The sequence below is a fragment of the Corapipo altera genome, unplaced genomic scaffold (assembly GCF_003945725.1).
Source record: "Corapipo altera isolate COAL_440 unplaced genomic scaffold, ASM394572v1 0, whole genome shotgun sequence".
NCBI lineage: Eukaryota > Metazoa > Chordata > Aves > Passeriformes > Pipridae > Corapipo > Corapipo altera.
This window is the reverse complement of record NW_020884872.1, coordinates 12,739,260-12,753,629: the sequence shown is the minus strand read 5'-3', so window position 1 is coordinate 12,753,629 and position 14,370 is coordinate 12,739,260. Positions and strand designations below refer to the sequence as shown.

The 14,370-nt window shown below is 37.4% G+C and overlaps 1 protein-coding gene across 2 annotated transcripts in view; it reads left to right on the top strand.

Annotated features, from left to right (window-relative positions):
• POLA1 (DNA polymerase alpha 1, catalytic subunit) overlaps nt 1-14,370 on the top strand; it is a 191,122-nt gene that overhangs the window by 113,488 nt on the left and 63,264 nt on the right. For both annotated transcript variants that reach the window (XM_027636829.1, XM_027636819.1), the window contains exon 35: nt 14,313-14,370. This exon is cut by the window's right edge and continues 59 nt beyond it. In XM_027636829.1, the coding sequence (XP_027492630.1) occupies nt 14,313-14,370 (58 nt within the window). The remainder of the gene's footprint in view (nt 1-14,312) is intronic.

Sequence of the window (14,370 nt, the reverse complement as noted above, 5' to 3'; positions counted from 1 at the left end):
AAATATAGATGTGATCCTCTAACTGTAAATTATCACGTGATTTGTATGTACAGGGAACTGAAATGAGGATTACACGGGCTTCTGATTGCATGCTTCTTGAGCTTAATGTATTTTCACCTACTTTGTATGTGAAAATCTATTGCTAAAGGGTGCCATTGCATTTTACAAGAAACATATGCATACATCTAATGACAGGATTTGGTCTATACAGAGACATGACTTGTTTTTATTAATGATATCATGAAAATTAAGCTCTCAACCATTCAATCAGCTCACTATGGCATAATAAATGTTTCAGTACAGAGCCTGTGCTCCAGTAATAAATAGCGAATTTATTGTGAAGTCAATCAGTAATATGTATTGGACTGTTTTCAGCAGTTTTTTTCTTATAGGTTACTTGCAATTGTAAAGAAAATAAGTTTAAAGTTATTAGTTTATTATGTATTATAATAGTATTCATCGGCAAATGTTTTAGTACAGTAGGTATTCCATTAGAAACCACCCAATCTGATAATTTTAAGAGTTTGGTTTTTTTTCTTTTTAAGCAGCTGCTTCCTCTCTGATTTGGATTTTAATCATGACTTGACTTAAGCTTTCATGTCTTACTTATGCTGCTAGGAGAGAACTCGAGCACTAGTTTACTTAATTATTTGCTGTACAACAGCTGCTAATATTAAAAAGGAAAAAAAAACCCACAAAAAATGCCATCTCATCTTTAGGTCTGCTACAGACAAAAAAGCAAAGGCAGAGGAGATGACTGTAGCTACCCTGTCTGCTTGGCACCGGCTTCCTCCTCCTCTCTCACTTTCAGTTTTCAGTGTAATGAAGAGCAGGAGAACAATATTCTGTAATTAAGGATTCCATTAAGTTGAAGAAAAGAGCAAATGGAGTTGTTTGTTCTCCTAGCTGAAAAAATTTGTCTGGGGTGGGGGGTTAGTGGTAGTAGTGTAGAAAGAGAGAGGTGGGTGGAGAGACTAAGTCAGGGCTGTTTGTTGAATATACTGTTAAGGACTGTTACCATCCTAATTAATCAAGTTAGAAATTACAGCTGTAGTCGGTTTCCCCCCAATTCTTGTTATCAATTTTCTTCTCTTTTGAGACAAAGCAAATATAAATTTTGTGTTCATTTGTCATTCGTTCTTTGACTTCAGCATCTCTGAAAATAACAATGTAGCACAAAAGACCAGTATTTACCTAGTTGTAATGTGGGTTGCCATGGTGTTTTGCAAATTATTGCAATTATGTTCACCATGCGAGTCGCCCTTGGTAACTGGCGAAAAAACTGATAATCCTGTTTTGAACAAAAGGTCAAATTGCTGAATAGAAAGTCTTGATTAACTAAAAGATGTACAAAGTGGAATTATTTCCTACCATTCAGAAATAGTTCTTGATCGGGTTTGGGGGAGGGGGTGAGTAAGTACATCTGATTACTGAAGTACAAAGCATTGAAAGGATGTTGTCTTGAGCCTTTCATGTAGTCTTAATGGTGGCTTTTTTGTCAAATTTACCCATTTGCGGCATTGAAAGAGGCAGCTGCATTTAAGCTTGAGAGATGGTGCTTTTCAAGAGTTCAGTGCATGGAAAGTTCTCAGCAGTATCTGCAGTTTACTATTAGACCTTCGGCTATTAAAACTGATGTGCTGCATTTGAGCCCATAGCTCTTGGTGCTTGTAAAACCCTCTGACTGATGATCTAATAAAGTGCTCTTACCGGACAATCTCTGATCAGATACTTTAGGGGGGAAAAAAAAAATAACCACAGCTCTGAAAAGGATGGAGGTAGAAACACATGGCTATACTGAAAAGTTTGCTTTTGTAATCTGCAGTGGAAATGTTAGTAAATAAGACTGTATTTTCAATTTGAGTATTTTAAAGGCCCACTGTTCCAGAATTCATTTTAATTTACATTTATGAAAGCAAAAATCAGTCTGAAAAGATTAAAAGTTCTTCATAATCGCTAGTCTTCAACAATTGCATACAAATATATAGAGGGAATGGTCTTCTGCACTTTAATGCTGTGAATTTCCTTTCGTCTTTCTTTTTTTATTCTTGGAGGTGGCAGGGGGAGCGAGGGAAGAGGTGAAGAGGATTAAGGGTTTTTCCTTTTTTAATTATTTCTACTTTTTGTTTTTAAATAGCTACCTGGAAATTAATTCTTAAAACTTTGGAGAGCCTGTGTGAGAGCAGCATGAAAGCAAAGTAAACCTGAACAAGTTTGTGGGTTTACATTCTGCATCACCTAGCAACCCCCTGGCTCAGCCAGTTCTCTCCTCTGCCCCCAGTCCTGTTTACAGACCATTCAGACTGCTCTTCGAAACCATGAAAGATATTCAGTTTCATTAGTGCCATTCTCAAGGAGAAAATAATTAAACTTAAATGAACAAACACTGCTTAGTGATGCTTTAAACTTCTCTAGTTTAAGGTGACCAGACCATTGAGACCACTTTCTCTGCCATTACCTTTCACTCTTTTGAGCTCCTCTAAACTCACCTACCCATGTATGTGCTTTATAGTTTTTAAAGTTTTCAGAACTGTATTAACTCCTTCAGTATTTAGAGATGTTCAGAACCATATTGGAAAGGTGTTTCACACAAACAATCTTTTTGTCTGTTTACCAACTTGGGATGTACACTGGAGCTGACAAACCTTACTGTTACTGCCATGTACATGAGCAAACCCTCTGTTTGTTCTAATTTTATATCTGATGTCTTGCAGGAAGTTTACCATGACAAGTCTGAGACAGGAAAAATTCAAGGACTGTACAAATGTTTGAGTGGAGAAGGAAGAAAAAAGATTTGTGGAAGAAGTGGGGGGAGGAGAGTGTTTTTAGCTTTGTAACCAAAGTAGAGGCATGGTTTTTAAGAAATCTTTGAGTTCTTACTATTTGTATGTTGCTAGATTCTTTAACAAGCAATACGTGGATGGGCTGTATGAACTCTTTATGCTTTGCTGACAGTTGACAGACAAAGCAAAATTTTTTCTGAGACAAGGTACTGTACTTAGTTATGACCTATTGTACCCTAAGAGTATGGCTTGCTTTGAGTTGTATGAATAGGGAGAGTGTTTTGGCAAAGTGGACTTAAATATCCTTCTGGAGGTTTTAGCTCTCAATACAGAAATACATAAGACATCCTCCACTGATCCTTTTCTCGTAGTTTTCCATATGAAGTCATTTTAAGTATTTCTTCTCTCAGTTGCTTGCTCAAAATTCAATTTAACTGTTTTCAGATTGTCTTAAGTGAAATAAAATTATTGGTAATAGCTGCTTCTCTTTGTGAGCAGTATGTCAGCCTGTGAACACTTATGCTCTACTTTTTAATCTTTAGGGGCATGTGTTTTGGTACCTAGAACCTTATTTACTGAAGATAAGAAGACCAGGGTATTGGATTTGATGTGAAGTAAAGCAGAACATACTGGCTAATTTACTTTGTAATGTTCAACTGTTAAGGTTGGAATTTGTCCACTTGTGATGCTATTACATGTGTTTAAATGAGGGCCACTGTTTGCATCAAATCTGTCATAAGGGTTTGGAGTGCTCTATTATCCTTTCAGCAGGCTGATGACAGAGCCTGGTCTTTGCACAAATGAGATCAATAAGTTTCAAATAACTTATATGAAAGACATGTGACTGTACATTTAAAGGTGTCTTTTTTAAAAGAAAATCAATTTCTAATAGCATGTAAAACTCTGACTTTGACCTACAAGATATTTTTCACTTCTGTCTTGTTTGGTAAGTTTCTTTAAAACATCTTTTACGTTAGCTTGAGCATTTGAGTTCTTGAGCGGTAGGGTAAGGGTGCATTTCTTAATGGTTATCTGCTGCTTTGGTTACATACACACACTTCCAAGACTTTTAATGGTAAAATTGATATGAAGGGTTTTTTTAGTCTTTCATGGTTTTCTCGATTCTACCTCCTCACCCCTCAGATCTGGATTAGAATGCAATTCAAGTTCTGTTATTTTGGAGTATTCAGAATTACAAAATACCATTCCTGAAACTGTATCATTTTCAGTAGCCTATAAATAGGCAGATGATATTCTGTGGCTTACTTTACATGACAACAGCAGTGCATTGCTGATAGGGCTGTGAGGGTATGCAAGTACTGAAAGGACTCCTGAAAAGTATGCTATGGGACATAATTTTGTTGTAGCCTAAATCCTCTCAAGTTAATGTCTGTTTTCCATGATATCCAATACAAACTTTGGGTGTTTTAGACCAGCACCAGTTGGCAGCTTCACTTATCTTAATGGCCACCTGGAATCTACATCAGTGCTTTTACTGTTACCATATCATCAGCTTTTTCAAGATAAAAGGACATTTTGTGTTCTAAGAAACTCAGGTATTTGTGTCCTCATTCATGCTTGCTTTAAGGTAGCAAGTCGGTGTAGTTACATTGCCTTCAGTTGCAGTTTGTCTAGTTGTTTGGACCTTCATAATCTGGTCCTTCAATGGTGTGGTTCCATTGGCTCCAGGTACCTTTGGGTCATTTTAGGCTGGCAGTTTTCCAATGCAGAACTGGGACAACAGATATGAATGTTTCTGAGAGCAGGAGGCTTAAGTATTTTGGAGAGGGTGTCCTTCTCTTTTACCAACATTGGGTGGTGAAGTGATCATTTACCTTCCACTAGGAAGTTACGAGCTGAGATGCTTCAATTTGATAACATTCTTTAGTGTGCTTCCTGTGATAATAATACTGGATATATAACCAACCATCTCCAGTATCTGTACTGCTTTCAAGTAATACACTTTTAAAATCATATCTCATTGTTTCATCTTTCATTTAAGTTTTGTATTTTTCCTAAAAGATCTTGTCTATCAGCTTGGATAATGCTGAATTCAAGAGGAGTAGAGTGAACCATCCAGGAAAGGAATTTCCCTTCTTTGTAAGAGTTTTGTTATCCACTCCATCCCACAGCTAAACTCTGATCAGTTATACAGGCCAAAACTCAAGAAGCTCTGAAAATAAGGAAATGCTTAGAAAAGAAATTGAAATTGTATCTTCATCTTCCATTTAAGTGAGGCAGCATGAAATGGAGTGTGAAATGCTGTGGTCACTATTTACATTTGCGCTAAATTGGATGATCAGGTAGCATTAGACTCTAAAAATACTCATAGTGGGAAATGTAACCTATTTTTTTCTGGATGAGGAGCTAGATATGATATTTATTGTATAGAAAAAGAAAAATTAATACAAAGTCAGTGGCCAAGAGTGAGTTGATGAAACAGGTCCTTCTCTTGTCCTCTGAAAAGTCATATACGACATGGGATCTATGATCAGATCTCTTAATGCATTGTAGTTAGCTTTTTGTATTAATTTCAGGAAGTAATTTCAGTTGTTGTTACTATAGTAGTTACTAAAAAAATTTACATTACCAAAATGTATACAACACACAACAAAATACCAGAGAACATAAAGTAAGCATTCTCTGGGTAAGGGATTTAAGCTGTAGGGTAAATTTATAAAGAAACCTAAATAAACCTAGGGTGCTTCACTATTCTAAGCATTTGCTGCAATATCTTTGAGAATAAGAAGCTTGAAAGCATGTTTAACATGGTACCTATCCCACTTAAAATAAAAAAACAAAAGCTCCAGTCAGCCAGCATCAATAGTAGACTCTTGACCCAATTTTTTTATAAAACAATCTATTTGAAGAGTCTGGGAAAATATCAAAGGAATCTGTTATTTGGAGATGATTAAATGTTAGTTAGGACAGCAGTATAAAACCTTGAAACAAAACATTCTCAAAGGTCATCTTTGTCTTATGTACTGAAATTGGAGTATAAATATTTTAACTTAGTTTTAAGATGTTTTTGACTTAAAAGTTACAGTTTTGCCTGATGGTTCAAGAGAACGTGCACACACTGTGAAATTCTTTTACATTTTAAAATTCTAGGATGGAGTTCAGACATAACCTCTTCTCTAGAAGGGATCTCTTGAACCTAGCATTAGGGCTTCTGACTTAGTGCAGTTGGTTTTCCTTATGATAACATATTAAATAAGTAGAGAGAGCTTCTCCAGCAATTTCTTTTTAAAATTTTGGTGAAGTGGAAAAGAAGGCTAGAGTGATTAGTACTTCAATAGCAATGTCTGTTCATATACTGCTTTGAGATCAAAATATGTCTGAACTTACTAATTGAAGAGGCTTTACAAGTCCCCTAGATTTCCTTGACAGATAAAATGAGATCCTTCTCATGGTCTCACAGTTACATATTTTTATTAGTGCTTGGTATCTGGTTTGTGGAATATCAGGCCTTGCAGGATCCTGAAAAAGTTGCTGGCCCAGAATTCTGCATCACTGATTGCTTCTAATTCCATTACTCCAGTTGTTCTGTTTGGTTTGCATGATTCTTGTCAACAGAGTGTGCCTGTTTATTCCTTATCAAGAGGAAAAATGCCAGAACAGATAAGATGCTCCTTCTGATGGTGATCATTTTGTTAGGGGGTGAGGAAGGAAGGGAAGCCTGATGGTTCATTTTCCATATATGAAGAATTTACTTATTCTTTTCTTTCCCGTGCCCAAAGAGGGGGATGACCAAGAGGTAGGTTTTTAGACATATGAAAGGTGGTCCTTTCACATGCTGACCTAGTCTTTTATAAATTGAGATAATCTCGTCTCCAGGTTGTTTGTATTAGTAGCTACAAGTTCCAAAGGAATGACTGTCTCTGCGCAGGCTCTCAGGAGATGCACAGACTTGACAAAGTCAAATGTCTTAAGGTGTCACGTGTGTGGAGTCCTCCTGATCAAAGTGTTCTACACTGAGTCTACTCTGGTAGTCTCACCAATAAGTTACTCCATCTGTAAGATGAATCAAGCAACCATCTGATGTACCTTTGTACTTGCTCTGGAAGGACATTCAGGATAAAGCAGCTGGCTGGAAGCAGCTACAGAAAGTACACAAAGCAGGCAGGCACCAGGACACTGCAAAGAGTTACTTTTCCTTCAGAAGAGAATAGTGTGTTTCTGTTTATGCCAATCCCAGAGTCATCAAGTCCTCTATCTTGAAAAACCCTTTCAAAAATTTAATGAGTCTATGCCTCTCCTATGTCTAGCAGCGGTAGAATTTATTTCTTTTTAAGAGTGGTCTTCTGAGGTTTTTATCAGGTACATTTGCCCATGAGAAAAGTGGGATGTTACCTCAAGAACCTAAAATACGCTGAACTTCACTGGAGTGGTGGAATCACCCTCCCTGAAGTGTTCAAAAGGTGTGTGGATGTGGCACTTGGGGCACTTGTTTAGCAATTGGACTCCATGATCTTAGAGGTTTTTTCTGACCTTAGCGATTCTATGATTCACGTCACTAAGTGGGTAAAGTTTTCTGGTGAAGTCTCCTTTCACTATTTATGATAGCATCCCTGACATGAGGGGATTTCTTCTTGGCGTTGTAGCAGTGGCAGGCAGGTGTCACTCAAGTCTGCGTTGTCTGAAAATTCCAGTGCATGACACTAGTTCTCACACTGTCATTCAGATATTAATTGTTGCTGCTATCTCACTAAGATGGTGCAAATGCATTGGATTGTATCAATGTTATTACTAGAGTATTTCTTTGTTCTAAACGGACAAAAAAAGCAGATTAGGAATTGAAATTACTTGAAAGTAATTTGGTTTCTGGTACACAACAGAGAAACTTTCCTAACTTTACAACAATAGCTCATCTTTAAGTTAATATTCATACCACCTTTCATGTTTAAAGATGTAGCTACTACTAGTAGTCAAAACACTTGCCAGAGAATGTGCAAACAGAGAGTTTGGCTGTAATTCCTGAGATGCTGTCTACCACTAAGGAAAGTTCGTCTCTCTGTTCCCCCAAACACTCAGCTATTTACAGAAGATACAGAGAGGGAGAACACACCTGTGATGTGGAACAAATTATTGTGATTGGAACTGAGAACTTTCAGGCCACTGAATCAAGTCCTCTGTTCCCATGATGAACTGCCTGATTTTATTTCATAAAATCATCTATCTTTTAACGTTACATGGGGGTATTTATATGTTTGATAGTGTACCCAGTAATGCAATATTATTGGAACCTCATCCTTCCAGAGGGTTTAAAGACACTTCAGCCAGATTTGTCCTGTTAGGAAATGCTATCCATAATAATGGACATTGGTAGGAAAATGGGTTTTGAAGCTTCTGGTCTTGGAATGAGTGAAAGTAATATGCTTTTGTAGGAGTAGTGTAAAAAAAGAGGTCAGTGTGAAATTAAAGTGGCCTTATTAGTGACTCACAATGATGTCCTGATCAGAAAGTTTTCATTGCATTGTCTCTCACATTCAGCCTTGCAAAAAATGGTGTACTGATCAGTGACATGAACAGCAAGCTTATGCTGGTTGACTTGGACAGTACGTTCAGGTTGGGTTCCTACATTTCCCTTGTGGTGTGTTTGGTGATTTAAGGTGATAATTTCAGCTCTGCAATGCTGAAGGCATGGATTTTGAATGTAATATGCTCAAGGTCAGGTCTCACAGCCATTTGGAGATTGGACATCATCCAGTAAGATCCCATTATCTAAAGTCCATGTTAAAATTGTCTTAAATGGGGAGAAAGATTGTAGAGAAGCAAGCACAAATTACAATTAAATTCAACTCTAAAGTAACTGATAGTGACTTGTGAATAATTTTCAGTACTTTGTGCTTTTTACTACCACATTTTTTCGTTCCATGTGAACTTCCAAAGCGTTGTAGTGCCTTAGCATCCAGACTGTCCAAAGGCAGGAACAGATGCAGAACTGAAGTGTCCTAGAGAAGCACATCCAGTTTTCTGCTGTAGCCGGCAGCCAAGCTACATTGTGACATGTAGTTTGTAAAAACTATTAAGATAAGGCTAAATGAATGTATGTTGTTGACTCCTGCAACTTCTGTTTGAAAGGATATTCTGAAACCACTTGCCTCTGTATGTTGGGGTAATATTTCTAATGCTTGTTGATCACTAGAATGGAAGAGGCTAATTCTCAAGAACAGACTTACAAAGAAACAAAATTACTTTTGACTTGCAAATTTCTCCCCTTTAGCTACAGTTCATGGACATAATACTCTTGAGGGATTTTCTTTTATATTTTGCATTTGTTTCAGGGGGTTTTTTGCATACTTTTTATATTTTAAAATGAACTAAGCATTTGTAGGCAGAATGTTTGGAAATGCTAGTTGCTGGGGTTTTTTCCACTCTCTGTCAACTTGTATTTCATTTCCCACAGTGTTGCAGATACCAAGTAGAACAAAGCTGAAGGTTTCCTATTATGATTTTGTTTGATCTATTGCAAATTAATTTACAGACTCAGTGATAGCTGCTGGGAAATGAAGGATTGGTTTTGTTTGGTCAGTGAAGATGACAGGCATGGATCAAATAAGAGTTAACAATAATGCACTTGAACAGATTGAATCAGAACATAATACATGTATTGAATTTGATTGCAACATGCATGGCCATGGAAAAGTTTTTTGTTTAAAACAAATCAAGGCTATGGCTTAATTATCAAAGCAAAACAAGAGGCATAAAGACCTACATGTTTCTGATACTGCTTTTTTTTTCAAAAATAACTCCCTTCACACAGTTATCTACATGTTTAATTTCCATGCATAATAGCAACAGTTATTGTTGTCATATGTTAAGAGAGATTAACGGATAGTAAGTACAAACAAACACAAATAAGGTCTGAATAGAGAGGTGACAAAGAAGAAAAGACCTCTTTAATGTTAATTATAACTGGTAGGAAGTCTATACAAATGACATTAATTGTTTTCTATATGAATTGAAGGAACATTTAGTATCTATGCACTGTGTTTGGACTTTTTATTGTAGGCAATACTTAGAAATCTTCATTTTTTAAATATATTTTATTGCAATATGTACTATTCAGTGAAACTTGTATGTTTTTATCATTATTTCTTAGTAGCTAAAACAAGTATAATAGTAAACTGTTGATTTTGAATGGTTATTTTTATCCTACCATTTTTTTAGTTTAAGCACCTGTGTTTTGTGACCAACAAAGCTCCCAGTGCTTTCTTCAACAGTGACTGCATTAGACTGGTACAACCGCATAAAGAAACTTGCTTCAAATATTAGTCAGTAGTAGTTTAGGGGGACCATCTGTGCATTCCATTGTAAGACAGTGGAAGCAGTACCTTGTGAGTGGTGTAGTCCTTTGTTTCTTAATTGTTAGCTAAAAATGCCAAAAGGTGGCAGAAAACACATTTACTTTTATTGTGCATTATTTTGATGCTTGTCTATTTTTGAGTGTTCTGTTCAGCTGAAGCTGGGATGATGCTCCCATTCCAGGCTTTGTTTTTTCAGTTGCACTTGCATTCCCTAAGTATCTTGCTATCTGGAAGTTTCCATGCTTTGTTTTTCTAGTATAATAAATTGTTTCAAAGTTCAAATGTAGTCATTTAATATGTTTTGAGTCATGAGCGTTCTCTTCCTGCACACAGAATCTTTTCATAGTTACAGCTGAAACAATTACACTCTTTGACAGGAGGGGTTTGGAATGGGTGAGGACACCCTCTGCATCTCCCCCTGCCTGGCTGTGTATTTGAAGGCCCTGCTTGTGTCAGACTGCTGCCAGATGTTTCATAGGAAGGCAGAGATGCCACATAATAAGCAAATGTGACATAAACAATTTTCCAGCTTTTGTCTCTAAGAATTAACTTAATGGAAGATCTGTGACAATTCATTATCCTTTCCAGGAATTTTTTTGTTCTCCCTCACTGTGGCTCTAATGATATTCTTGGTACTCACATAAGTGAGTGCCTGAAGATCTCATTGCTATCCTTGAGTACCTTTTTTTTTGTAGAAGGTTATTCCAAGTCTGTCAAAACTGAGTTATTTAAAAAATGTCAGGCAACAGATAAACACCGTCCTCTTTTAAAAATAAATGTGAGCTTCATTTGCAAAACCAAAGCCAAGGACTATGTTTTTCACTTGAGGCTCATTTGTGCCTGCTGACTTCAGAAGACACAGGTCAGATGTCTGCGTTAGGTCGTGTCCTAAGTTAGGATTTTTCACAATGAAGCATGTGCTGATGAAGTAGCTCAGTCTTGTTGAGCAGTGTCTTATCTTTGTAATGTTAGTTCTGAAGTATTTATCATAAATAAATTGTATATGACAAGGAAAGCCGTACCAGGACTGCTGGGGCAACAGTTGTGCAAAAGACCAAATTAAATTCACAGGCTTTTGAATTCTTGAAATTTTCTCTGTGTACAGTATTAAATATGTAGTTATTTACATTGCTAATCTACAAAACAATAAAACTCAAATTTAGTGATCAGATCACTAATTACACTGTTTCCAACCTCCCTTATTTTATTAAGAGCATCTAGATTAGGGAGGATTTGCCTCATCCCAAAATCTGTTAGGTGAGTTGGTTTTTGGAGATGATTTTTCTTTCTCCATTTACTATAAACAAATCATAGGGTGACCAGCTTTAACTGGTTATCAGGCTTTTAGATATCAAAGTTGAGTGAAATGAATCTACCTGCTTAACTTAAACTCTTTCAATTCCTGCATTATGGACTTGAGCACACATTTTAGGAAGCAATTTGCATTGCTGTTGGCATGAAGTTCCACACACAGTTTTTCTGGTCTGGCAACATAGACATAAAAGCTCTGCTGTGCCAGGGCAGCAGGAAATGTTTTGGTGGACTTTGCACCAAGTGGGATAGTATTGAAATTGCGATATGGCTGGAAAAATGGTGAAAGAAGAGAGGTCTCTGCCATAAATGAAGTAAAGAATTTGAACTTTCATCTTAAAAAGATACATAAGCAAACAAAAAGCCTGAAATAGTCTTGGAGAACTTTTGAAATTATTATGGAAGATATTTTTAAGTTGAAATTTAAGTGGAAATTAGGTATAAGTCATTGCCAGAACATACAGTTGGAACAGCTTGTTGAAGAGCCAGTGAGAATGGAATCAAGCAACTTTTTGAGTTGTTGTCTGATTCCTAGTATTTCCATGAAAGTACCAGGAATTCTGGTACAGTTAGGTTTAACTTCTTCACAGGAGCTACAAAAATTTTGGAAACGGGCAAAAATAAGTCACTATTCCCTGCACAGACACGAGCAGCTGATGATCTGAAACGCAGAGTTTGCAGGGCTGAGCTGCTCAGGGGTGGTAAAAGCAGGAACTACTTGAGAAGAGTTGCAGATAGACTTTGTGATACTGACTGGACTTGTCAGTTAACACTGGAAGATGAAATCTTCTGCCAAGTAATTTGAAGTAAGGCAGATGCTGAAAAAACAATCCTAATTTTGTATATAGAGTGTGTATTGACTTACAAGGGAAGAATAAAATTACAATTCTTGGATAATGATAAATACCTTTCTGGAAATGACTGCTCAGTGCTCAAATGCTCAGTAGTGCTCTAGGCAAACAGAACTTGAGGAAAGAAAAGAACAGAGAGCAACATGGTAAATACCATTTTGTTTCTGTATAAATTCATGTTCATCTAGCATCCTGAATACTGTGTACAATACTGGTTTCATCTCCCTCCCCATTTGTCCTCTATTTTCCCCCCAGTCCCCTCATTTCAAAAAAGACTTGGAAGAGATTCAGAGAAGGGCAACAAAGATTTGGAGTGATTTCCATGAAAGGAACAACTGAGTAAATTAGGACTGTGGTTTGGAAAAGAGTTTGATTGCAGGTGATGTGATGGAGGTCTCTAAAATCATGAGTGGCATGGAAAAAGTGAATGCAGAACGATTTTTCCTAGTCTCTCCTGATACAAGAATTAGAAGGCATTAAAAGAGAAAGAGTGTGTGGGTTCAAGAAAAATAAGATACTTTTCCATATAGCGTGTAGTTGTTCTGCAGTATATTGCAGATGCTAAAAGTTTCAATTGGTTGAAAAAGCACTTGAAGTTCATTGGGGTGGGAGTATTAATGCACCCAGTTGCCACTGAATAGAGAGACAATGATTCAGGTGGTCCTTGAGCCATTTCCAAAAGTTGGGAAAATCTTTGGAAGAGTTTTACTGTATGTTTTCTCTTACGCTATTCCTTTGTATCTTCTATAGGTGGTTCTTAGAGATGAGGTGTAGTGTTGTTTTTAGCCTATGGTCAAACCTGGCACAAAAAGTGCATCCTTACCAGTCCCAGAATCATTCTTTGTTTCATACTCTTAAGAGAAACCTTTTGCATTGTCTCCCTGAGCTGAGATAGAGCAAACTGGCTCAAATTTTATTCCATTTTAACTCAGGAAAATGTTGGTTTACATTGAAGTCCCAAAAGCTTTGTAAAAAAAAAATATATATTTGAAAACAAAGAAGAAAGGAAAGCTTCTGGCTGGCATCAGAACACAGAAAAGTTAAAATTGTTTTTCCTCCTCTAAAGTGTAAGCAAGAAAATGGCACTTTACTTAAACATTTAATTTGTTAAAGGTCTATGAGATGTCCTGCTGATTGGTCTACATAGTTGGATAAAATAATCCTGTTATTTTAATGCCTCATTTGGAGAAGAGAAGAGGTTTTGGTATTTTTCAAAGAAAGGATGACTGCAGCGATCATAATGTGGGATTTTGAAGCAAGAAGACTTCAGCTTTGTTCTCTGCCATTACTTGTGTTTAAACAAGGACCATAGAATCATAGAATCAGCTGGGTTGGAAAAGACCTCTGAGATCATCAAGTCTAACCCTTGATCCACTCCCACTGTGGTTACCAGACCATGGCACTAAGTGCCACATCCAGTCTCATCTTAAAAACCTCCAGGGACGGAGAATCCACCACTTCCCTGGGCAGCCCATTCCAATGCCTGATTACCCTCTCTGTAAAGAATTTCTTCCTAATATCCAACCTAAACCTCCCCTGGCAGAGCTTAAGACCATGCCCTCTTGTCTTACTAATAGCTGCCTGGGAAAAGAGACCAACCCCCACCTGGCTCCAACCTCCTTTCAGGGAGTTGTAGAGAGTGATGAGGTCTCCCCTGAGCCTCCTCTTCTCCGAGATGTACAACCCCGGCTCCCTCAGCCTCTCCTCACAGGACTTGTGCTCCAGTCCCTTCCGCAGCCTTGTTGCTCTTCTCTGGACCTGCTCCAGCACCTCAATATCCTTCCTGAACTGAGGGGCCCAGAACTGGACACAGTACTCCAGGTGTGGCTTCACCAACGCTGAGTACAGGGGAAGAATCATTTCCCTGGACCTGTTGGCCACACTGCTCCTGATACAGACCTTCGTCTCTTTATGCGTATTATAGTATGAGATTCATAGAGGATGTTAAAGTTTTTTTCTTCCTTTAAAGTGATTTGTTGTTTAGGTGGAATAAAAAGAGGCTATAACTTGAAATTATGGTAAAAAATTATTTTCTTCTATGTTCTCCCTTTCTGCAGGGTTGGTTAATTTGTGAGGAGCCAACTTGCCAGAATCGAACCCGTCGTCTTCCCCTGA